Source organism: Cyprinodon tularosa, unplaced genomic scaffold, assembly GCF_016077235.1.
Source record: "Cyprinodon tularosa strain WSP-4 unplaced genomic scaffold, ASM1607723v1 ctg417, whole genome shotgun sequence".
NCBI lineage: Eukaryota > Metazoa > Chordata > Actinopteri > Cyprinodontiformes > Cyprinodontidae > Cyprinodon > Cyprinodon tularosa.
The window spans coordinates 499,596-525,829 of record NW_024039138.1 but is presented as its reverse complement, the minus strand read 5'-3'; the positions used below and the strand labels follow the sequence as shown (position 1 = coordinate 525,829).

Sequence of the window (26,234 nt, the reverse complement as noted above, 5' to 3'; positions counted from 1 at the left end):
CGTAGGTATTAGGCCATGAATAGTGGATTTATTTATATTTGTTCAAATAAATAAGGACACTAACTATGATTTCATGACTGTTGATCAGCAAAACTGTGAATAGAATAGAATAGAATAGAATAGAATAGAATAGAATAGAATAGAATAGAATAGAATAGGAAATTCCTTTATTGTCCCATAATGGGGAAATTCTGGAGTTTAAGCAACAAAAATATTTTAGAAAATATGGTCACACAAATGTGGACCTTAGAAAAATGTATAAGAATAACATAATAATAAAGAGTTAAAAGAAAAACAACAACAAAAAACTGTACTGTAAAGTGTTTTAACAATATAAAAATTTTGCACCTGGAGAATAATTAACCAATTTACAGCTATGGACATTTTTACAGTAATGGATATTTGAAAAATAGCAGCAATGTCAGAGATGTGCAAAATGACAGCAGCATGTTATATCACTGACTAAGGTAGAAACTGTGCAAAGTATGTATGTAACAATTGAGGTTGTTGGCTGCAGTGGTGGTTAAAGAGTTTTACAGCTGCTGGGAGGAAGGATCTGTGATAACGCTCCCTGGTGCATTTAGGTTGCAGCAGTGTGATGCTGAAGGAGTTCTCCAGTTCTGCAACAGCTTCATGCATGGTGTGGTAGACATTATCTAACAGAGATGTTAATTTATTATTTTTAATATTTTTTATTTATCCATTGAATAAATTAGGGCTACCCTATTTTGTGTGTTTTGTTTTCTATGTCTCTAAAAGCTCTCTGCTCACTCTTATTCACACAGCAGCTTGAAATGATTTTCCTTCTTCTGATCAACATTCATTTTCCTTCTCTTGAGACTTGGAGGAGGGATAATGTGGTGTCATTAAAAACTGTAATTTATCTGCAAGGTATTAAAAGAGTCACAAAGGAATTTCCAACTTTGAGGCGCCGTTCATTAAAGAATTTCATCATATGTTAGTGGTCATTAAGACTACCTCAACAAAAATGGTTTAATCACGCAGCGTGGATCCAGGCGCTTTCTTATCCTTTTTGCAAATCTTAAGACGCATCTCTGCCAAGCTTTATTAAAGCAGAGTCTGATTTCTGTGTGTCTTGGGAACAGTCTGAAAACTTTTCTTCCCCAGATGTCTGACTGTACACTCCTAACTTGTAGACATTAGCAGTAAAACCACAGGGAAAACATCATTAGCGGCAGGGCTGCTCTCCATTTAAAAAGAAGCTGGTTCTCCCTACCTTAATCCCTCCTTCAAAACATTCCCCTGCCAGGAATATTTTATGAACACTTAACACAGTTTGTCTACTTCAGGTCTTTCTTGGTCAGATTTATACACCCCTGGCTATACGCTGCTGGCAGAACTCACATGCTGAATGCCCCAATAAGTTTTACAGGCTGCCCGGGCCCCTACGTTTCTAGCCTTCCCTGGAAAAATACAAGCATCCCAGTGTGAGAGAGATGTGGAAATATCAGGGTGTAGGTTATTTAGGTGTTTTTAATCCATGGCAAGAAACACATTTTTAAACTCTAGACTATTGCTGGAATATGCAATTCAAAATTAACATTTGGTATTTAAACAATTTGTTACTTTCTCTACTTTTTTCATCAGTCTCTTTCACTGTTTGTCAAGCATAAAGTAATTTTCTGCCTCCAAGATTTTCTTCTTAAATTTCAAGATTAAATTAATTTCAGGATTAGGCAAACATAATCTGATTGGCTAAAGAGAGAAAGTTTTGAATCAGTTTCAATTCAATTAAATGAAAGCTTTTTAAACTAACCTGGCATGTGAAAAAGTAATTTCCTAAACCCTGATTGAACTGTTTTTTATTTTTGTTTTTTATTTTTTTTCCAAGAGAGAAGAATTTCTGTTTCTTTTCATAACATCAAGTGATCCTGATTCTAAAGAGGTAAATCAGCATTAGACCATCACAATATATCCTGATTTTCTTTTTCTAAAATGCTGTTTCTTTTTTGCTAGATTAGTTCCATGTTTTATTTTGTTATTTTGTTGTTGTATCATGAACTCAGATCTTAAATAAAAAAATAAAAATAAATAAATAAAATAATAAACGAGACTGTCAAGCAGTGGTGGTCCTAGACTAAATTTACCAGGGGGGCCAGGGTGGGGTCTCTATTTTTCATAACAAATACAATTGTAAAAAAAAAAAAAAAAAAGTATAAAAGTATATAAAGTGAGCCACAAAGCCATAGTTGAAGACTAATCATCTAACTGATAAAAGCTGTTGTTGCATCTTAATACGGATGAAGCATAAAGGTGACGGAAATTTTTTAATACCGTATTTTCCGGACTATATGCCACTACTTTTTTCCCTCACTTTGAAACATGTGGCTTATAAAAATGTGTAGATTTTTGCTAACTGCCAGAGGGGGATATAGGGGTTAGAGGCTATATATAGCCTCTAATATACAAGCCCAGTGTGGCTTATACGTGTACGCAGGCCTGCCGAAAGAGGGGACAAAGGGGTTAATTGTCCCGACAGAGGGGGACCCAAAATTGATACTCTAAACATTAAAAATACAGGCAGAAGTAATTTGTGAGAAAATATTTGTGATAAAAATATTTAATACTAGAGTAACTATATTAGGAGCAGGTTCAGGAACGGAATTGCAGAGCTAAGAAAGAAGCAATGCGTTTATCAAGGTGATTTTAAAGCATAGCATCCGCTAGCTAGTGTAAGGAGGAAAACATACTTTCTTTTACAGAAATATCTGAGCTAAAAGACTAGAGTGAGTGAGTGAGACAGTGCAGGTGGAGGGGCTTGCTGAGGGGCTCAGAGACGGATTAATGCCGTTAATTTCAATGAACTGTTTCTGATTGAGTGAATGTTTTTAATGGCAAAAAGGAAGCCTTTCTCAGAGATGGCAAATGAACTGCCAATAGATCCAGCGGTCCAAAGTATCTGACCTATTATACCTCCCACAATGGAAGGGAAAAAATTGTTAGGGACTGGAGATTTACAACAGGTCAAAAAAGGCCTTATATTGTGCCTGCTGTGCTTGCTGTCCTCCTGTGAAGTAGAGAAAAGATTAACTGCACTAAATTCAAAAGATGGGATGAAAATATCCAACATAAAATACAGAAAGCTTTATGAAAGATTTCCAGGGCATAAAAGAAACTGTGCACACAAACATTGTTATTGGAAATGGAAGAACCAGCTACATATTTTCCTATCTGTACCTGTGACTGGCTGGAGGTGAACGGGCCTATAAATGAAGATAATAAAAAACTACCTGGGCTCTAGGATGTCCCAGGAAAGGTTAAATGATTTGGCAATGCCGTCTAAAGAGCATCAGCTTGCCAAGAAATTAGACTTTGAGGACATCATAAATGGCTTTACCACTATAAAAGTTCATAGTTTAGCATATGGAGACCAAGTCTAAGCACATATTTGAAGTGAAGTCAGCTAAGATTGTTTGGAGGACAAGAACTATTTCTGTAAATAGCAGATTATTGAATAAAATTATAGGCAAAGGAGAATGAATTATGCAGTAAAGTGGACTTTTGTGTTTGTGTGAATGTGAGTGTGTGTGTGTGGTCTTGTTTTACCTACAATGTGAGGGAATTATTTTGTATAATATCCTACATGCAAGGACTCACAGGTACATACAGTAATGGGACATTCAACTGGTCCCTATATGGTAAAGTTCTGTTCTTTGAGTTGGGGTTAGGTTTAGGACTAAGGCGTGAATTCAGTTTAGGTCAGGATTAGGTACATCTTGGTAATAGTTAGGGTTAAGGTAAGGGTAAGGGTCTGGGTTAGGGCATATAAAATGATGCAAGTCAATGAAATGTCCCCATGTGCCATGTGTGTGTGTTTGGATGGGGGGGGGGGGGTGGGGGGGGCATATTTGGGGGGTGGGGACTGTCCTAGCAAAGCTGTCAGCTGGCCTTTATGTTTGTTTCTATTTTTCTTTTTTTTTTTCCAAAAAAAACACTAGTGACTATGGAAAATATGGTAATTGTTAAATTAAATTTTAAAGTTGAATCATTAAATATCCCCAAGTGATGAATCAGTTACACACTGCAAAACATTTCCATCTAACCATGCTTTAGCCACACTGCAAAAAAAAATTATAAAAATAAATAAATAAAATCACAGTGTCCATTTTTAATGAGTGCATAAGAAGTGCATTTTTTCTTGAATAGAGCAGGTAAGTAACAAACTTTGCAAATGGAATGAGACAATTTACATTTAAAATAGGAAAAACAACTGCAGTCTCTCATCTCAAGTGCAAAACATTAATTCCTCTCATTTACCTACACAAAAAAGGGTAAAAACACTTATTTTAAGAAATTTTTACCCATTTTTTAGATAATTTTTTGCAGTCCAAAAAAAATCTTTTTGAGATAGATACTATAAGCAAAAGCAGATTCTATTGAATTATTAATATGCTATTAATTCTTCTCAAAATAAGTGCAATAATCTGCCAATGCAGTGAGATCAACTTTGTGACTTTTTGGCTAGATCTAAAATTGTAAGACTTTGCAGGTCCGGCACATTCCAAAACAGCTTCTTCCCCACCACCATCAGACAGCTGAATGTTGAAAATGATCTAAATCATGTCAAAGACTCTGCATCAAACTGACCATATCAATGTGTTTTTTTTTTGTTTTTTTTTGCACCGTGTTTTTTTCTCCCACACTGTTTACATTTGATCACTGCTGCACTTTAAGAAAAGGAAATGTCATGAAAGCTGTACAAATTGAAAGTTTGTCTAAGTCTATCTTAATCCAGACACCCTTTGATCTTAGTATGCAACAAACAAATTACTATTTAAATTAGGACTACAGCCTGCCAGAAAAGAACTGCAAAAATAAAAGCTACACAAATTAAGCGAATGACTAAAACTTTTGCATGAAATCAAGACTTTGCCTGTACATCCTGTCGTGTACAGGATTGTGGGAGCCCATATAGCTCCTATGTGGTTCCACCTGTTCCTGTTGCTACGTACTCAGGGAAAGAAGAATAACATCTCAACAGGCTGTCCAATAATAAATAAATAAAATAAAATGACAGCATGATGTCCTGCTTTTTTATTACTATTTTTATGCCAGCTTCTTGTTTGACTTAAAAAAATGTTAGAACTGTAAATAAACAGTCATATGTTTATATTACTATTTTTTTTAATGTATCTCTTACTGTTGTTCAAGGCTGCGCTTTAGAAAATGAAATTGTCAAGAGCTGTTTTAAACGAAATTTCTTTTTGTATACACTAGTTCTATGTAAAAGAGCATAAACCAGAGGATTTGATAATTAAACTTAAAGTATTTGTTACACAGAATACTTTTCCATCCTTAATACATAAAATGATCATCCTCCTTGGTTGCGTGTTTAACAATTAGAAACTAATTTCAAATATGAGTCCAGGCGTGGAGCAGCTGAGACGATGTAAATTTGATTTTGAGGGATGATGCAAATTGATAAGATGATGCTTTCAGGCAACGCAAATAATTAAAAAGAATAAAAATGAATACTTAAAATCAGATTATACCAAAAAGGAAGGAAAGGAAAGTTCAGCTGAAAACAAACGTAGAACACGCTCTCCTAGAAAACCAAAGAAGCCTAAATAAACACGTTGTAATAGATATTTAAATTACCGTATGTAAGAAATTAACACTACTGGTCTTTCCTTTTCTATTCATATGCATCAGTGTCACATGACTAAACAGGAGCTGATTGGAATTAAGAGATGCAGGGGATAATAGCTTAGGCATTATGTTGCAGATATAGAGAAATTAATACAAATATGGACTAAATGCATATAAGTATTTGTCTAATAAAGATCTTTGCTCAGGATTGCATCTGCAGCCATGTTACTGTTTGAGTTAGTATTTTTTCTTATATGATTTTTAGTCTTACAGCTGGTTTTATTTTCTCCATAGATCTAGTTAAATATTTATTCCTTTGTGTAGTTTCAGGGTGTTTTTAGAGTCAGTTTCATATTTTCTGTTTTTCTGTCTTTATTTTCATTTTGAGTCATTGTTTGCTTTTGTCTTCAGACTCCATGACTCAAAATCACTTTTTCCTTTTCTTTCAATATCATCTATGCTACATGTGTTGCTTCAAACAGTCTTATATCTCTTATTTCCTATTTTAACTAATTTTAATCTTTTTTTTCTTCAACTTTCCATCAATTAGTAAGCAATAGAAATTACTTGAATATGTTTAAAGATTATGGTGAAATCCTTCTTTTACACTTTATACAAACGTGCTGCTATTTTGTTTTGGCCAGAAGGTGACAGTAGAGACTCAGCTTGCAGCCTCTGATAGTTTTTTTTGCGCAGAAACAATTCAAACAACATTTGAGATATTCAAAAAATTTTAATTGACTCTTCTTCTCTTTGTTATTGTCCCGGCAACCATCAGCCAACATCTATAAAGTAATAAAATGACTCACAAAAATTGCTGGTTATACTTTTGATAAAAAAGTTAGAAGGAAATCTTCTTGAAAAATCCTCCTTTAATTTAATGCAAAATGTTTAATTGTATTTCTGGAAATTAGGAGACTTGATAAAGATTTACCTACAGCTACATTCTCATAAAAGTCAATCTGTATCTCCAAATTTTAACTTCATTTTAAATACACAGTGTATAAAAATTAATAAAAATGTGAATAATACTAAAACTGTAATTCACTAATAACATATTGTTTAAAAGATTGTCTATTGATGTAAGTTAATTATTTCCATGGGAAAAATACCCAAAAAAATGATTAAGAAAAACAACCTAGAACAGCTTCAGAACTTATTTTGGATGTAAACGTAGCAAAATCATGTATTCAGGTTTATTTTCAAATATTGTTTTTCAAACCTTAAGTACTTTAAAAAATTCATATTTCAGTAAATATTTAGTCATTCACTCCTAAAAGTAGGAATCAGATGAGAATAATATATTTATATAATTTTTAAAATTCTTAAGAGCTTGTTAAACCATATGATTTGTAATCCATGATTCTAAGTTTCCTTAAGGTCTAACTATGATGTGAAGATGGAAAAGACAAGAGGACATGCACTTAAAAATATATATTTAATAATTGATTGACTACTTTTGAAAATAATAAAAATAAAACCCACTGTGACCTAAAAAAAAGAGAATCTAGAAACCTTCATTACAAATTGATGGCTTCCCGTCACCCTAGGGGAATAAGTATTATGTGAAACTGAGGCTTATTTCTTTTTTGCTGCTCTACCAAACAGGGAAGATATGAGATTAAGTCATTTAAGTTTATCAGATGATCTTTATAAGCCAAGAAGTCACAGCCAGTAAAAAAAAGCTGCTGGCTGAAACTTTTTTATAGTGAGAATCAAATAAAGGCTTAAAATGATTGCATTTATAAGGCTGAACCAGAACCTATAGGAGATAAGGAAAAAAAAATCTCCAGCAAGGAGATTTTTGATTAATGAGGCCAACATAATACTCTGCAAAGCTGCAACAATCTTAATCAGTGTAAAGAATGCAACAATACTACCTTAAATTTAATGTTGAGAGCTTGGTTTTGTCATTGAAATCTGATTTTTTTCCCCTATTAAATGGCATCTGGAACAGCTCATTGGGTGGGCTTCTCTCTATCGTCATCAGGACTGCAGAGACCAGGAGCGACCCGTCATAACATTTCTCAGTTTATCACCCCGACGAGCTGGTTTATGTCTGAAATAGCCGTCGTCTCTGCAGCGCTGTTTCTTCACAGGCATGGAAACATATGTCTGTGTTCCCGAACAGCTAGTGGAGCCATATTAATCTGCTGCGACTGCTCTACCTCCACCTTAATGCACTCACAAGCAGTATGAATAATGAGTCCTGGGAGATCTTTCTGGTAATTACTCCACGCAGTTCAGCAATGCTTTGATGGAAAGTTCTGGACCGACTGGCTAGAAGCTGCTGCTTATTTTATTTAATAAGACCCCTTTATGGCTGCTTCATCCCCACTCCAAAATGTACTTTCAAAGCATCCTAGAAGCATTTTGTCTCATTATTACACATGAGCTGTCTAAAATTGCTGAAAACCATCTATAACTGTTTAAAGTTGCAAGTGTTTGCTTCCTCGCGGGCAAAGCAAAGGATCTTTATGACTCAGGTTTGCAAGTGTTGTCTGCACACTGCATCTGACTCATGTGGCTCTCTGTTGGGTGAGACGACGACTTCCCTTCTAAAACCACTAACAGCCCGTTTTGTGTGTATTGCAAGTGGTCTGGTCCACAGCCTGTGTGTGATGTGTCTCCTGTGGTATCAGAGCAGAGATTTTTTATTTTTTTTTGCAGGCTCTAAACGCTGGTCTAACTTTCCACCCGGATTGCTGCTCTTCTCCCAGCCGCTGGCCTGAAACATGGTGTATTTTTGGAACGTCATTACTCAGGATGTCTTTTATAGGCCAGGTTTTTGTGGTACAGATGTCTTTTAAAGGAATCATACTGAATCAAATCCCAGAAAGAAAGTAGGTAAGAAATACCCTTCTGTATACAAAATAGTTCAGCTAAGATAATCTGTGGTTTGGCAGTCCCACTTTGTTCACTGAATTGCAAATGTGCATCTCTGGGCAACATAAACCAATCTAATCCCCTGCTTTGACATCATTGCTCTCAACCAACTAACTCAGAGTCATACACACGCAGTGTTTGATGCACATCTGCGTCAGCAAAAGTCAATACAGAAACATTACGGATGCAGCAATTTTCAAACTCTGTGTGAAAATCTGAATGGATATGATGAAAAACACTGGTGGTAACTCTAATGCTCCATTTACATTTTCTTTTCATGGAGAATTAAGGAAAAAATCTTTAATTGCTGTACTTCTTTTATTATTCTTATTCTGGGGAATGGTAACATTTGCTCACCCTTACAGAGATTAATTAAATTCAACTTTAAATGATTTCCTTGTAAACACACTGAGAAAAGTCAGTCTATAGTCCCACTTGTATTAGATGATGGCCCCAAAAAGCTTACTGACAGCACCAGAACTGCCTCCAAGACCTGTCGTCTTATGTAACTGAAGCTCATCCACAAATTACACTATAATCTTCTGTTTCCATGGATATGACCATCCCAAACGGCTTCCCTTCGCCTTTGAAGGAGGAACGAACTCGATTAAAAAATGGCTGCTGCTATAGAGCATCACAAAGATAAGAAATTAAGTAGGGCTGAAAATATTAATCGGATGAATCGTGATTAATCGATTATTGAAATAATTGTCAAGTAATTTAATAATTGATTAATGTTAACTGGAGTATAAAATATGCATTGAGCTGAAAAAGCAGCCAATTTAAACTAGCAATTATATCAAAATTGTGAAAAAATATATTTACACGTTGCATTTATTATACAAAAAACTTTTCCTCTGTCAATATGATCTATCCAGAACTCCTCAATTGGAAAAGTTTTAGTTTCACCTGGTTTAATTTTGTAAAGATTGTTCTTTAAGGAACCTTTGGCAATGATTGGCTGTAGCCATAAAATTAAGCATGTCTGCTAATAAAGAGGACTGATTCTACCAATAAGCTCCAGCCCAGAGGACAGAAGATTAGTGCTGGACTAAAACATTTATAAAGGAATTAAAACAATTAGGATCTATGTTTTTAAGTTGCATTCTAGTTTAATAGTAGTTTTTTGTGTTTAAGTTGCTACGGTCATATAATGGCCGATTAAACACTAAGCAATTCACATAAAAACTCTTTACATTGACTCAAGCATAAAAAGAAAACTAAAGAAAGTCCATTAAAAAGGTTAAATAACTGATGAAAGCTTTTCTAACCACAGACGGGTTGATCAAGCATTTAGGGTCAAACGGTTTAGGTAAAAAGTCAACAGTTTAAGCTTTTAGCTAAAGAAAGATTGCTTTATTAAAACAATTGTGTTGAGCGAAATGAAAATCCTAAATAAAAAAAACTTAAAAATTGTAGTATGAATGAATAACTGAGCAAATAGTGAGTAGTGGGGTTAAGAAAATAACTGTCATTAGGTCAGTAAAAATCAGTTGCTATTTGATAAAAAAAACACTATTTTATAATTTAGCGATGGAAATATCTGTATTTATCTGAAAAATATGCTGTAAACTAAGGATAAATCAGTAATCTTCTTAAAAAAATCAGTCTTTAATTAAATACAATCTCTACTTGTGATATTATATTTCATAAATAAGAAGTTGGTTAGCCAGTGAAGGTAAAACAGTGAAATAAAACTTTTTTAGCTTTGTAATAAACAGCTTTTTGTGAAAACTAGTAGATTACTTATCTGCATTTAGATCAATAATAATCAGAAGGTCAGCTTAATAGAAATCAAGTATTTTAAGTAGAAATGAGTGATTAGCGTTCTAAAAAATCACTAAATATTTAAGTGATACTCAATAGGTCAACAACGTCAAATATTAAGCAACTTTTATGTAATTTTGTAAACACAGTGTATACAAAGTGAAATTTCATTTTGTACAGCTCTCACATTTCCATGTCTTAAAGTGCAGCACTGATCAAATGTAAACAATGTGGGAGAAAAAGAGAAAAAGTTAAAAATGGTGCAAAAAAAAAGCATTGATATGGAAGTTCAGAGCATCAAAATATGGTGCAATTATGCAGTGTTTGGGTTTGGTGTTATCAGGTTGATGCAGAATCTGAAATCCAAATGAAAACAGAAAAGTAGTTAGATAAAACTCTACAGTTAGGTCAGTGAACAGTTAGTGGCTACAGTAGGCTAAAGAGGTACAGACCTCTTACCACTTACTGGCAATAACTAGCTAAAACCAGAACATGTTCTAAGTGAATCATTTAAGAAATTATAAAGACTATTTTAAAACGGAGCACTGAAAATGCCAATAACTCAATACATCAGTTAAATTTGTAGGTAAAATGCTACCGGTATTTTAGCTTTTTAGAATAAAACTGTCATGACTTTGGCACTGATGGCTGGTCTCATTCCTCAATTCATTCACCTGCCTATTTCTTCCCAGTTCTTATTAATTTTCATCTCATCGACCTGTTTCAGCCTCTATTTAACCAGCCTTCAGAAGAGCCATCAGTGCAGATTATTCAAGCCTTTGAGGAGAGTTTCTCTAGCATTCCTGAGTTTTTCTGATTACCTGATCCTGACCCGTTCTGCCTCTGGACCTCTGAGCCTGCCAGTCCCTGCTCTGATCTGTTTGCCCTACCTGTCTTCGGACTCCTGCCGGATTTCAGCCAGTATACCGAACCTAGAAATGTTTCCTGACACTGTCCTGGATTTCCCTTCAGTACCTCTTCAGAGTTCAGACCTCTGATCTCCTGGCTCAGACACCAGAGCACGTCCTTGACACCGGCTTTGGTTCCGCCCTAAGGATTATAATGCCTTTCTTTGTCGGTTCTGATCTGCTGCATGTTCTCCAACCTCCTCCGTGTCATGTTGGCAGTCCACCAGCTTGAACCAACGTCGTCCTCTAGGCACAGACTGAACTTTAAGACCAGGTTAGTGACTCACACATTAATTATCATCCTCTGCCAGATTAACATGGTCACTAACCTGTGTTCTCCCCCTGCAAAGGTTCATGCATTAGATGCAAACGCTGTTCTCTGCACTTCTGTCTTTAATAAAAGTTTTTTTTAAACCTACCTGTCTTTCCGCCTCGAATACTAGGTCCTTTTGTTCTGAGCCTTACAAAAACTCCCATACACTCTCTGAAGGCTGAGTTAATAAAATGTGTCAGGAAATTCTTACTTCAAGTTTAATATATACTAACGCATTTTTAGCATCATGTTCTCAGCACACAAATTGTTGTCTTGAAGAACAAGAAATAATCCAAATCTGAACTTAGTCTTTTGTTATGCTGCATTGTCTGCATACATCTGTTTAACCACAAGTAAAGGTTATTTTTGCTTCTGACAGCTATTCGAAGGTTAAAAGCCAAACATTTTAAACCCATTTTCACATATTCTGCATAAAAATAAACACTATGTAGAAAAAACTTGTTTTCCTCTCTTGAGAGTATATCAGATGTGGTGCAAGGAAAAAAGTAGTGGCAGTAATAAGCCATTAATGTCTAGATTCACTTGTGTTTTGGTATCAGTGCCTTGATGCGGACAACAGCTTTAATATGCAAAACAAAGTTAATATGGGGAAGTTGTGAATGTGGTTGAAAATTTGGAAATTTTGGAGTGGAAGCCTGTTTAAGACCAGGGTTTTTATTCATTTCTTCCTATGTTTCGACCTTGGTTTCAGACTCTTAATGTTGATGGTTTATATATAATTGTTTTCACATGTTTAGGCATTGGAATTAGTTAGTTTAAGGCAGTTAAACAACATAAATGTGTTGGTTCTTTCTTTAGAGTAGTTCATAATGCCCTCCTACAGTTCTGTTTCAGGTGGGAAAAGTCACCTGATGAGCAGCTCTACTAAAAGAAAGTTACTGAGTGCCTCTTAATCAGAAAAACATTGTATTTGAGCTAAAAACTACACTATAAGCTGCCGTTATTAAGACCAGACATTATTTTGAAGCCGCAAGACAGCTCTTCTAGGGAGGAGAGGTTTGGGCACTTAAAAGGAAGGAGCTGTGGTACCAGATGATGTTGGAGGACATGGTGCATGCCAGCGGAGGTGGGGTTGTTTTTATAGCTTGGTGAGTTTTTCCTACAGCAAAGCCAGCAGGATCTTAGGATTTTGTATGAAAAAAAGAAGGCAAGTGGATTTTAAATAGGGAAAGGATCCTGTACTTACTGGAATGAGAGTCAAATATCCTGCTGCGACTGTTAAGATTTAAAACCGTCCTCTTGATGCATCCAGTTCTGTTCCGAGTGTATTGTATTGGGATTTTATTTAACAGATCAACATATTGCGTTTTATTCATTTTTGCAAGGCACTGTAGGTTCCCTTTGTTTGGTTGGCCGTCCTTCTTCAGCTCCAGAAGCTTTCCAACATTTTCTTGTGAACTTTAGTGAGCCATCAAAGGAGCCCTGAGGGCAAGACAGCAGACCTATCTCCCAGTAGAAAGCGGTGCGGCCTACCTGCACTTTCTGAATAATAACACTCTCCACCTCATATGTAGCCTATACAGAAACTGCTTAGCATATTACAGTAATCGAGTCAGCGGAAACAGGCCGTGCTGTTTCACATTCGCCTGTGGGTGGCTGCTGAGATGCAAAATCAAATATAAAGTAATGGAAATAAAGGCTGATTGGATTAGAGCTGGTGGTAGGGAAGGCGATTTCTGTTGCAATGAGCTGGAATTGGATAAAAATGTTTGTCTGATTTTGCTACTGGTTATGGAAAGCAAGGAGGAACAATTGAACACATGGAGAGGAATATCAGGTTGTTTTGAGAGTAGGAAGACCATTTAATTGGGTTCTAAGGTTAAAGAAAAGTGGTAATATTTCTAAACCTAAATTTTTTTATGGCTGTGTTTAAACATGTATCTGTAGATAAAACAAGAACAAAGATTTTTCTCTTACAGAACCAGTCGTTTCAGTGAGCAGACATTTCTCAAATTCCCTGAATGATATTTTGTATCACAAATAAGGTTAAAGATTTTTTTTTTATAAACAAAGAGTTTCTATTGGTCTCTATGAGGGCGATAGCCTTGAATGTTAAAGATTTGAAACAAAAATCATCAAAATGATGCCATTGTTCATGTTAGAGACCTAAAAACCTTGTAGTTATCTCAGTGAGACTGATGGATTCCAAACCACAATTTTCCATGTTCTATAGTATTGAAAAACAAAAATATTCAGTACCCTGCTTTTAGGTAGCTGAGCTGCAGTATGCAGCAACATGCTGGGGAGGGTCAGCAGTGCTTTACTAAAAAACGTTGCTTTAGTATTTAATCTAACATTACTTTAAAGTGTAGGAATGAAGTGATTTGATGTGTGAACAGCTTTAAAACCATTACCCTGTGCTAGTCCAATGAAAACAAGAGATAATATCATTAATCTTACATTTTTCTCAGAATTCTGAATTTAATCTCAGAATTCTTACTTTTTTCTCAGAATTCTGACTTTAATCTCAAAATTCTGACTTTAATCTCAAAATTCTTTCTTTTTTCGCAGAATTCTGACTTTAATCTCATAATTCTGACTTTAATCTCAAATTTTTACTTTTTTCTCAGAACTCTGACTGTAATCTTAGAATTCTGACTTTAATCTCAGAATTCTAACTTTAATCTCAGAATTTCTTAATGTAGATGGGCACCATGAAGGAAGAGATGTGGGAGCACTCAGCTTTACTGACAAAGATGTGAGTTGTTTGGGAAGGCCAGTAACACTTGTGAAAAATGACGAAATTAGTGACCGAGGGGTCTCTGGATATTTCATTAATGGAGGAGCAGAAGGTGATTAAAACAAGAGAGCTAGTCTCTAAAAGAGACATGACTATGGCTTGATGCTAACAGGTTTGTTAGCTGTCAGAATTCAATCAGATTTCTGAGATTAAAGTTAGAATTCTGAGAATAAAGTCAGAATTCTGAGAATAAAGTCAGAATTCAGAGATTAAAGTCAGAATATTGAGAAAAAAGTCAGAATTCTGTGATTACATTCAGAATTCTGAGAAAAAAAAGTAAGAAGTCTGAGATTAAATTCAGAATTCTGAGAAAAAAGTCAGAATTCTGAGAATAAAGTCAGAACTTGGAGATCAAAGTCAGAATATTGAGAAAAAAGTCAGAATTCTGAGATTACATTCAAAATTCTGAGAAAAAAAGTCAGAATTCTGAGATTAAAGTCAGAATTCTGGCTTTTTTTCTCATATTAAACTGAAATAATATTTAAAATTAATATTAAGTTTTTTTGTTTTTTCAGTGGCCCTAATCCTCTTCCGTAGATATTTGACTCCAGTCAAATAAAGAAATAAATAATAAAATCTTGTCAAAGGTCCCCAGTCTGGACAGCGGTAGATGGGCCCGTTGTCATCCGGCTGACCCCGCCTCTGGTAAAGGCAGGGGCGCTCCTCCATGTGACGCTGGGGCTGTAACAAAAATCCAGTATGGCGGAATCTGTCAGGAGATGAATTTTCTTTTCCCTTACGTCGCCCCCCCTCAGAGTCTCTAACATGGGAGAGAAATAAAAGGCAAAGCAAGCGGGACGCACGTCGGGACGCCTGGCCGCCTCCATGCCGGTGTAGGTGAGCTGTTTATGCGCTCTGTGGATGAATGTGCGCCGCTTATATATTGGTTCTCCGCCAGGGATGCGATCCACACACACTGGGATTCATCAAAACAATGTCCGGCTCAAGTTTCCACAGCGCTCCGCTTCGGTTTCGGTTTCCACCGCTCCTTATCAGCGGCCGTCGGTGGGTCTGAGGGTGTTTGAAGGCGGTAGGAGTCATTTCAGCTTTTTAAATCGTGAAAACTGTGCGGGTTTTTTTTCTTGGGGACGGTTTGTTTGTGCTGTTGCGGGCGGGAAGTGAGGGGCGATGCTTATTATGCCGATTGTTGTTGCGCTATTTATAGATCACGGCAGAGCCTTGGGCTTTAACGTAAAATGCGGAGTGAAAACACTTCTCCACTTTTTTCTAACGGGCTGCTGGCATTATTTTGGTAATCCAAGACCCAGGCCCGGGTATTAGTGTGTGAATGGTTCGGGATGGGCGGTGGTAATTCTCTGCATGCGTCAATCTTTTTTTTTTTCTTTTTTTTTTTTTGTGAATGGGGGGAACGGGCTGTTAAAGCAGTTAAAGCAACATCTGAGTTGGAGATGGTAGGGTAGGTTTAAAGTGTTGTTTTGCTCAGGTCTCAGCAAATACTGAAAAAAAGAAGTGCACTTTTTGTCTGTTTGTATCAGAGTTGTATTGAGAGCCCCCTCTCTGTCATTTACAGTAGGTCGACCGATGTGGATGTTTCTATGGCCAATTCTGACACCAATTTTTATTTTATTCTTTTACATTCAAGAATAAAGATGTAATATATTACGAGAATGAAGTTTCAATGAAACTGAAGTCATTAAATTACAAGAATAGAGTTGCAACATTAAGGGAATAAAGTCGTAATATTACGAGAATAAAGTCGCAAGATTACAAGAATAAAGTCGCAATGAGACTGAAGTCATAAAATTACAAGAACAAAGTTGCAGTATTAAGAGAATAAAGTCGTAGTATTACGAGAACAAAGTCGCAATGAGACTGAAGTCATAAAATTACGAGAATTAAGTCATAAAATTACAAGAATAAAGTTGCAACATTAAGGGAATAAAGTCGTAATATTATGAGAATAAGGTCGCAAGAGTATGAGAATAAAGTTGAAATGAGACTGAATTTATAAAATTACGAGAATAAAGTCATAATTACGAGAATAGAGTCACAACGAGAATAAAGCCATAAAATTACGAGAATAAAGTCGCAATGAGACTGAAGTCATAAAATTACAAGAATAAAGTTGCAATATTAAGAGAATAAAGTTGTATTTTTCTGAGAATAAAGTTGCAAGATTACGAGAACAAAGTCGCAATGAGACTGAAGTCATAAAATTACGAGAATTAAGTCATAAAATTACAAGAATAAAGTTGCAACATTAAGGGAATAAAGTCGTAATATTATGAGAATAAGGTCGTAAGAGTATGAGAATAAAGTTGCAATGAGACTGAAGTCATAAAATTACAAGAATAAAGTTGCAGTATTAAGAGAATAAAGTCGTAGTATTACGAGAACAAAGTCGCAATGAGACTGAAGTCATAAAATTACGAGAATTAAGTCATAAAATTACAAGAATAAAGTTGCAACATTAAGGGAATAAAGTCGTAATATTATGAGAATAAGGTCGCAAGAGTATGAGAATAAAGTTGCAATGAGACTGAATTTATAAAATTACGAGAATAAAGTCATAATTACGAGAATAGAGTCACAACGAGAATAAAGCCATAAAATTACGAGAATAAAGTCGCAATGAGACTGAAGTCATAAAATTACAAGAATAAAGTTGCAATATTAAGAGAATAAAGTTGTATTTTTCTGAGAATAAAGTTGCAAGATTACGAGAACAAAGTCACAATGAGACTGAAGTCATAAAATTACGAGAATTAAGTCATACAATTACAAGAATAAAGTTGCAACATTAAGGGAATAAAGTCGTAATATTATGAGAATAAGGTCGCAAGAGTATGAGAATAAAGTTGCAATGAGACTGAATTTATAAAATTACGAGAATAAAGTCATAATTACGAGAATAGAGTCACAACGAGAATAAAGCCATAAAATTACGAGAATAAAGTCGCAATGAGACTGAAGTCATAAAATTACAAGAATAAAGTTGCAATATTAAGAGAATAAAGTTGTATTTTTCTGAGAATAAAGTTGCAAGATTACGAGAACAAAGTCGCAATGAGACTGAAGTCATAAAATTACGAGAATTAAGTCATAAAATTACAAGAATAAAGTTGCAACATTAAGGGAATAAAGTCGTAATATTATGAGAATAAGGTCGCAAGAGTATGAGAATAAAGTTGCAATGAGACTGAAGTCATAAAATTACAAGAATAAAGTTGCAGTATTAAGAGAATAAAGTCGTAGTATTACGAGAACAAAGTCGCAATGAGACTGAAGTCATAAAATTACGAGAATTAAGTCATAAAATTACAAGAATAAAGTTGCAACATTAAGGGAATAAAGTCGTAATATTATGAGAATAAGGTCGCAAGAGTATGAGAATAAAGTTGCAATGAGACTGAATTTATAAAATTACGAGAATAAAGTCATAATTACGAGAATAGAGTCACAACGAGAATAAAGCCATAAAATTACGAGAATAAAGTCGCAATGAGACTGAAGTCATAAAATTACAAGAATAAAGTTGCAATATTAAGAGAATAAAGTTGTATTTTTCTGAGAATAAAGTTGCAAGATTACGAGAACAAAGTCACAATGAGACTGAAGTCATAAAATTACGAGAATTAAGTCATACAATTACAAGAATAAAGTTGCAACATTAAGGGAATAAAGTCGTAATATTATGAGAATAAGGTCGCAAGAGTATGAGAATAAAGTTGCAATGAGACTGAATTTATAAAATTACGAGAATAAAGTCATAATTACGAGAATAGAGTCACAACGAGAATAAAGCCATAAAATTACGAGAATAAAGTCGCAATGAGACTGAAGTCATAAAATTACAAGAATAAAGTTGCAATATTAAGAGAATAAAGTTGTATTTTTCTGAGAATAAAGTTGCAAGATTACGAGAATAAAGTCGCAATGAGACTGAAGTAATAAAATTACGAGAATAAAGTCATAATTACAAGAATAGAGTTGCAACATTAAGAGAATTAAGTCGTAATATTACGAGAATAAAGTCACAGCAACATAAAGTCATAAAATTATGAGAATAATGTTGCAATGAGACTGAAGTCATAAAATTACGAGAATAAAGTCATAACATTAAAAGAATAAAGTCGCAGCATTAAGAGAAAAAAGTTGCAACATTAGGAGAAAAAAGTTGTGAAATTAAGAGAATAAAGTCGCAACATTAAGACAATAAAGTCGCAACATTAAGACAATAAAGTCGCAACATTATGAGAATAGTCATAATATCACGAGAATAAAGTCACAAGATTACGAGACTAAAGTTGCAATGAGACTGAAGTCAAAAATAAAGAGAATAAAGGCATAGTTACAAGAATAGAGTTGCAACATTAAGAGAATTAAGTCGTAATATTATGAGAATAAAGTCGCAACGTTGCGAGAATAAAGTCGCAACGGGGAATTAAGTCATAAAATTTTGGGAATAAAATTGTAGGTTTTTTAGAATAAAGTCATAAAATTACAATAATAAAGTCACAACATTACGAGAATAAAGTCATAATATTATGAGAATAAAGTCCTAATATTACGAGAATAAAGTTGTATTTTATGACAACTTACAAGAAGCACTTTCTTCCCTAAAATGAGGAATTTCAGGCATCATGTGAAGTTATACTTTCACTTTGGTTTGACAAATAAGGAAATCTTTTAGCACAGCAGCGTCAAACTGGCCAGTATGTCAAAATAGACTCAGGTTGCTGTTTCTTAGTGCTGGTCGGCCGCCACATGCTGGTTAGAGCTCGAAGCTTTCTTTCTGAAACGGATTGTGGTATGAGTATTAATTCAGGTAAGTTTACAACTTAAGTCTCGTAATTTTATGACTTTATTCCTGTGAATGTACGACTTTATACTCATAATCTTACCAATTTATTTTCATAATATTGCGACTTTATTCTCATAATGTTATGACTTTACTCTCACATAAAAACAAATCTCTAGCCTGGCCCTTATACTCCATCCTAAATGACTGATTTATAAAGCTGAGTTCTTTGTTTTGGATCCTTAAATGGTTGAAGTTGAAGGGGTTTTTGAGAAACAGAGAAAACTAAAGCTTTTTCAGGGTTCAACACTTTAGCTTTGATAAAGGTTGTTAGTTAATACCCAGATTTTGAACAAGAAAATCATGCTTTTTACTGTAAATTAAGTTTTCAAAATGACCACTTTGCAACAATTTAACCCATTATGCATTAGTTTTAAAAATGAAAAAATGTTGTGCTTAAAAAAAACAGCAAAATGTGGTGAAACATTATATTGTTCTAATAATAATAGTATACCGTCTTCATTAAAAACTAACACTCAATTAAAAAATGAAAATATTCAGAATAAAAGGGGTGCATGAGGACTATACCACCTTTGAGGGGTGTGAGAACCATACATTTGCCCCATTTACACTAGCACTCTGAAACTAATCCGTGCCGAGTTCGGACTGAGCTTGGATCCTACAAACATGATCACGCTAGCACGCTTCCTCGCCTCCTATTGGTGGTCCACGACACTACAGCTCTCAAAGCGGGAATTGCGCAAACAAAAATGGCAGCGGCCATAATTTTGACAAACTTAATTTTTGTTTATATTAGTGATATTTCGTCCCTTGCGAAATGACAGGCGAAGGTATCTTTTACCCGACAGAGTCGGCTTTTGGGAAGTGGATGAGAAAAATAACAGTCTAATCTGTATTTACGGACGCAGGAAGCTACGACAGACGTTGAGATTCATCACGCTGCTTTGCGAAACCTGCGAAATGAGTCAGCTGACTGTAAATAAGAGATGATGCAGTCTGCTCTTTGTTATCAGAGAACAAAGCCACAGATGAACCTTGCCGAGCCCTACTGTTGAACTTGTACTAGATTTAGCACGGTCTGGTGCAGTCCAGTTCAGTTTCGTTCCATTAACACTCAACAGTTATCTCAGTTACTGTGCTCTGACCGTTCTATGCACGGTTTCAAAAGGCTAGTGTAAACGGGGTAATACAAATAGTCTACATTAACACCAGAAATGTTGTTAAATATCTTACGAGATGCTTTTTTATTGTTGCGATAGTGCGTTAGCTTGAATGCTAAATAGTAAGAGCATACTTTGAAGCTGAATAAGTAAATATGATAACGCTACATGAAAACAGAATTGATTTTTAATACTGTTTTGGGGCCTGCGTGCAAAATTTTGTGGTCAGACTGTTTGCAACTGGCGAGAGAAAGTCTTCAATGTCAAATAATTTGCATCAATTTTCTAAATTCTTTGTACAGTCTACTGTCAGCAAACGCACTATTACGGTTTAATTAAAATTACTCATATTTGATACATTTAGTAAAAAAGGTCTAATTACATGTAAGATTAAAACATTTCTATAGTCATTTATCTCCATGATTAATGAACGTCCTTATAATAGCAAGAAAATGACCTAATGTGCACTTAATAAATATCTATCTGTTAAGATTTAGATTTATTGAGATTGGATTTAGATTTGTTATAATTTAAATGTGGAAAGGGGAAAAAAATATGGGCTTCAATAATTGACGGAAGATATCAGGAATTGGTTATTTTGATATAAAAAAAACTGTATCGGTTGACTTCTAATTCTCAGGTTTATATGTTTTAGAAGGAATTTTTATGATGAGATTTTGTCTGTTGAAAGGTTTATTATTAAAAAGTGACAAAAAGCTAATTAACAAAAGACAAAAATATAACTGAATTGAACTTTTTGTATAAATATGTTAAAAGTTCTGAGGCAGTCTACTTAAGCAGATACATTTTAAGTGATTCAATTAAGCTATAAGAGCAATTTTAGCATCTTCTGATGATTTATCTACTTAACTTATTAAAGCGATTTAGAACCAAGAAAAACAAGCTACTTTTTTTGACCATGTCGCTTCACAGTAGATGATTTTAGAAAAGAATCAGTTGTTTCTAGCAGTAAAATATCATAAAAATCTCAGTTGCTTTCTAGGTTTCAGTATTTTTCTTTTAATCTATAATATTTTTTGAAGATCATAAAACTGATATCTTTTGAATTTAAAAAAGCAGAGCATCAACAGACACTTGGAGAATAAAAAATGTGATTATTTAGTCCAAAGATTACGATTTAAAAAAGAAAGAGTTGCATATCTCCATCAATCAGATAATTAGTATTTGAGCTCATTATTTACCGATAGGGTGTATGGCTGTAAAATGATGACTAAGATAAGCACATATCAGATGCTTTTTGATCTTTTATCAACAAAACATCCCCTATTAGAATATTTTTTTTACCATTTAGACAAATTTCTATCTGTGGTCTTTTCCACAACAGCTCTTTTCAGTATTTTTTTTAACTTTGGGCTGCAGGGCACGTCCCCCCAGTTCTGTCATCCTGCATCAAGCCAACTCATCTTGGGGGACAATGGTCGCAGACATTTACGTTAGTACCCCCCTCCCAAAACAAATGAGGTACACACGCGAATGGTGTTGCACCAAGGCTTCACCCTAAAACCCAGTGACACACACATTGAGGATCCACCCCCTCCTTCCAAGCTTAGCCCCTTCATCACAAAGCGAAAGTGTGCATGTTGTGTGCAGTGACCGACTTTTTTTTTTCAGGGGGTGGGGGCAATTTGTCCTGCGGCTGTACTGTCTGCCCCCGCCTCGTCTTGAGACCAACCCCCAGCCTTTAATGCACCCAAAGCCACACACACATGTGCGTCCATCCTGTTTTGAACAGCCTCGGAGACCCTCTGCCAGGCAATAAACATCCACTCCCAGCTCCCTCTAGGGCACGCCTGCCTCTCCTATTTGCAGTGGTATACTCAAAGTATAATGTACAATTGTTTATTATGAAACAATTCCTAAAATGTTCTTTTATCATGCAGTTTGGATCGTATCACACAATTTTGGTAGGAGCTCTGTACATGACATTTAGCATGCACAAAACTGTTTTACACATTTAAAAACAAAACCCAACTAGCTTGAATTAAGAATAATGGTGCTACCTTATTTCTGCAACCATGGTTTGAGAGTTTTTCACTTTTTTTTGTTGCGTCTGTCGACTTTAAATACAAAGTAGGGATGCAAGTTATATATAAGTTATATAAAGAGTTAATCTAGAGTTGATTGATCCGGCCAATCGGCAAACTATTCATTGAGAAGCTGCAATTTCCTTAAAAACTTGAGTATTCCCTTGTATAAAGAGGGCCTTATCATAACATAAACCTTTCATATTATGCTATATTAGGAGCAGAGAAGAAAGTTATTATATTTCTGGTAATTTAAAGCTACAGTGTGTAATAATTACAGGGATATACAGTCAGAAATGTAATATATTATACACAACTATGTTATTTATCATCTACGAGCTCTGCCTCTTAACCTTAATATTTGCGTTGCCTTAGAATTCGTTATTTATAATTCTTAATAGTTCTTTTTTTTTTTTTTTTTTTCCATCTCATTACAGGTGTTGAAGCAGACTGAAAATGTTTTGTCATTGTCTCCTTCCTATCTCCTCTTTCTTTCATCTTTTGTCCTGTTTTTTTCTTTTTCTTTTTCCTTCTTCTTCTTCTGTTTTTCTGCTCTACTTACATTGCAGTGTCCATATGAACTGTAAAACTCCCTGCATAATTATAATAAAGCAATTTATATACATGAAACAAGTGGAGCAGTATGGCAATTGCCATACCGCTACACTTGTGAAAGTAAAATCTGTTGGGCTCCTTTTGGCATCAAGACAATTATTCTTATTGCCACCTTGCCAGACAAAACACTGTTAAAAAAAAAAAATAAAAAAAAAAAAAAAAATAATAATAATAATTACATAGGAGCGGGTCTCGCAGCCATGGAGGCAGACATCTTTGCGCTACGGCAGCGCAGAGCCAACAAACTAGTGATTGCGAGATCGCCCATTACGCTCGAAAGTAACTACGGCAAGTTGAGAGAGATGAACTGAGACGGTACTGAACAATATACCCTACACAGACTAATGAAATACTGTCTGTAAAATTATCTATGTAAACAAACCTCATCACTTGAGAAGGTAGGTGATGCGGACGTCGTGGAAGACATTTTATCCCGTAACGCTCGCCGTACTGTTGGGGGGGGGGAAGCGGTGGGGGGGAGATGTTCATTTTGCTGCGGTCTGCAGTCTGGACATTAGATGTCGCTGAAAATTACACACTGTAGCTTTAAAGCTGAAGTCTGTGAGTTTTTAAAAATCACTTTTTTGTCATATTGGCTAAAACTGTCCCTATGCCCAGACAGCAGTACATGTGATATGTAACCTGTGAAAAAAACTGCTTCAATTGGTCCCGCATAATGCCTGTATTTCAATCTGGAAAGAATAATTCGGGACGAGTCAAAACAACCAATCACAGCCAGAGGAGCGTCTGATGGAGTGTCAATCACAGCTCACACACACTGGTCGCATGCGGTAGCCGCGCAGATGCTGTGAGAGGGGTGGAGCTTGGAGGTGGGGCATGAGTGAAGCAGAGAGGGTGGGGGAGTGGCGTGAAACCTGTTGTTCTTCAAATTTTCAGTCGATGTCTGCTCTCTCTTCAATGTTACAGACTGCAGCTTTAATATACCAGCTGTACTGACTGAACAGATCAAATAAGGTGGTTTTGTCGCACATTATGAATTAATAAACAGATTTGTAAAATGTCCCTAAACAGGAACTGAGTAAATAAAAAAAATAAAAGATAACATTTGTGGAACACTTAGAATAGAATTTAAATATTTGTATTGTTATTAAATCATCATTTAGACTAGAAATGCAAGCCAATAGAAAATTGGCCGATATCAGATATGTTAATATTTTACTACTCAACTGGTTGATAAGCGATCTTGATATTTTTTCTTAGACATACTGGATGCTGGTTTCCAATGTTTAGTTTTAAAGCTGATATCCGCTGGTACCAATAAAAGGCAGATAATATCGTGCATCCCTAAAAAGAAAGGGTACGTCACTCTGACAGACTGTCAGAATTTACATGCCGCCTTAAGCTAATGATGGACAATAAGAGTAAAGAATTTTGTGCTGTTAGCTGTTCTTCACAGTAGGTAGTTCTGGTTGATTCTAAAGAAATAATTTAGAACCAATTTTAATCTAATAAACCAAATAATCATCACTTAGTGATAAGTTAGTTATTTCTTTCCCTTCTAATAAATAGGCTGCAATAGTAGGAACCTAAAGCTCCCACAATCAGGCTTAATCGACTCCATGGACGTCGGTGCAAAGCTGATTCTCTATAACTTTACACGCATCCTTGGTTTCACACGGTACATTTCTGGCTTCTCCCCATCATTTATCTCGAAATGTTTTTGTGTAGGTATGACGTACAGTTGAAGCTGTCAATCCCTCGTTGAAAAATTGCCACTTTATACCTTTATTTATTTGTATTATTTTTATTGATATTCTTTTTATTTTTTTATTTTCTTGCCATTTTGTTTTCCATGGTGAATTATCTCTATTTTAATGTATTTTTTTTTTATATTTCAAACATTTTTCAAGCAAGACAAAATCAATCCCCATAAGAGATAAACACATTATTTATTAATGATTATTATTTATTTATTAAACAATTATTTGTTAATAGTTACATAAGTTTTTATTCATCCTCCTTTAGACACCCAAAAACCCTATTTTATTCTCATGAAAGCCTTTTATCTTCCTCTTTCTTTAATGAAATTTGCATTCCTTTTTTTCCCCATCAAAATTAATAAAAAAAAATAGAGAAAACAATAAAAAATTTTCTGTGACAGACTTCTTTTTAAATTAGGAAGCAAACTTTCTTTGCATTGAATCCTTTAAAGAAGCAGGAACAACTTTGTGCTTTCTGTCTCATCCCTTAGGTTGTAACTGAGTCGAAACAGTGAGCTGCCTCTTTAAGCGGAGTAGCCACATCATTAGGCTAATGGAGATTGGCTGCTGCTGCTGCTGGATGCCTGCTTCCAGTTTCCTGTTCGACCGTCCGGAGGGTTTGGATGTGCCCGAGCTCGCATTGAAACGGACACTCCCAGACGTCCTTCACTTTAGCAGGATAACAGCCTCTCTGTGAATAATACTTTCATTAGACTCACACACTGACATCTGTTCTGCAGTACACACATAAACACAACAAACCAGCTGCTCAGTTTGCTGGACTGTGCGGGGAGCGGCCAAACTAACCTGACAGAGATGACATCAAACAGCCACCAAGGTAAGAATTTGTTCTTGTTTGGGGAGCTTTTAAGAATTTGTTGTTTGTTTTTTTATATCAGGCACATTGTTTTGATATATTATGTCTAAATTCTTGTGAAAACACTAGAGTAAACATGCAGAATAATTGTTTCCCTTTTTTTGATGTTTATATCATAACAACTAAACATGTACATACTTATGCAGGATTTAGCAAAATTGTAAACAACTCTGAGTCTATCTAAGGAAAACCAGCAGATTGCATCGACTCATTGACCCTCTGCAATTCCTCACAGCGAGCATGCATGTAGCGACAGTGGACAGGAAAAACTCAATTTTAACAGGAAGAAACCTCCAGCAGAACCAGGCTCAGTGTGAGCCACCATCTGCCGAGGCCGACTGGGGCTCAAGGAGATGGAAGCTGTTAAAGACATAAATAAAATAAGCAATTTGGCAGTCGGGCTCTGGACAGGGTTTCCATGGGTCATTAAAAATCATTAAAATTCATTAAATTATTATTTTTTTTTTTATTAAGGCCTTAATTGGCATTAAAATTAAACATTAAATGTGTTTATTGTGGCATTTAAAATGCTTTATTAAAAATTTTTTTTTATAAAAACAATTTCGTCAGACGTATTATATCATGATATATTTGCGTGGAACTGCTTCCGCTTGATCGCAAAGCTGTATGTTCAGGAAAGAAGCTTGAGTCGGAGAAAAAGCTAGAGAATGGGGGGAAGAAAGCAAATTTCAACAAAATTCCAACTATGGTCGGAAAACGAGGAATTCGGGACACAGCTGCAGCCTGTCGACAGGTACCTGTTGGTGGCATTAAAATAGAGCATTAAC

General features: G+C 35.2%; 1 protein-coding gene across 4 annotated transcripts in view; it reads left to right on the top strand.

The window, feature by feature from the left end:
• Positions 1–14,909: 14,909 nt before the first annotated feature.
• LOC119792287 (histone deacetylase 4-like) overlaps positions 14,910–26,234 on the top strand; it is a 91,994-nt gene continuing 80,669 nt past the window's right edge. For 2 of the 4 annotated variants that reach the window (XM_038298869.1, XM_038298866.1), the window contains exons 1-2: positions 14,910–15,082; positions 25,061–25,407. In XM_038298869.1, the coding sequence (XP_038154797.1) occupies positions 25,386–25,407 (22 nt within the window). In that variant the 5' untranslated portion in view covers positions 14,910–15,082; positions 25,061–25,385. Of the gene's footprint in view, positions 15,083–15,127; positions 15,276–25,060; positions 25,408–26,234 lie in introns of those variants that run through there. The other 2 variants (XM_038298867.1, XM_038298868.1) reach the window with 2 other exon arrangements.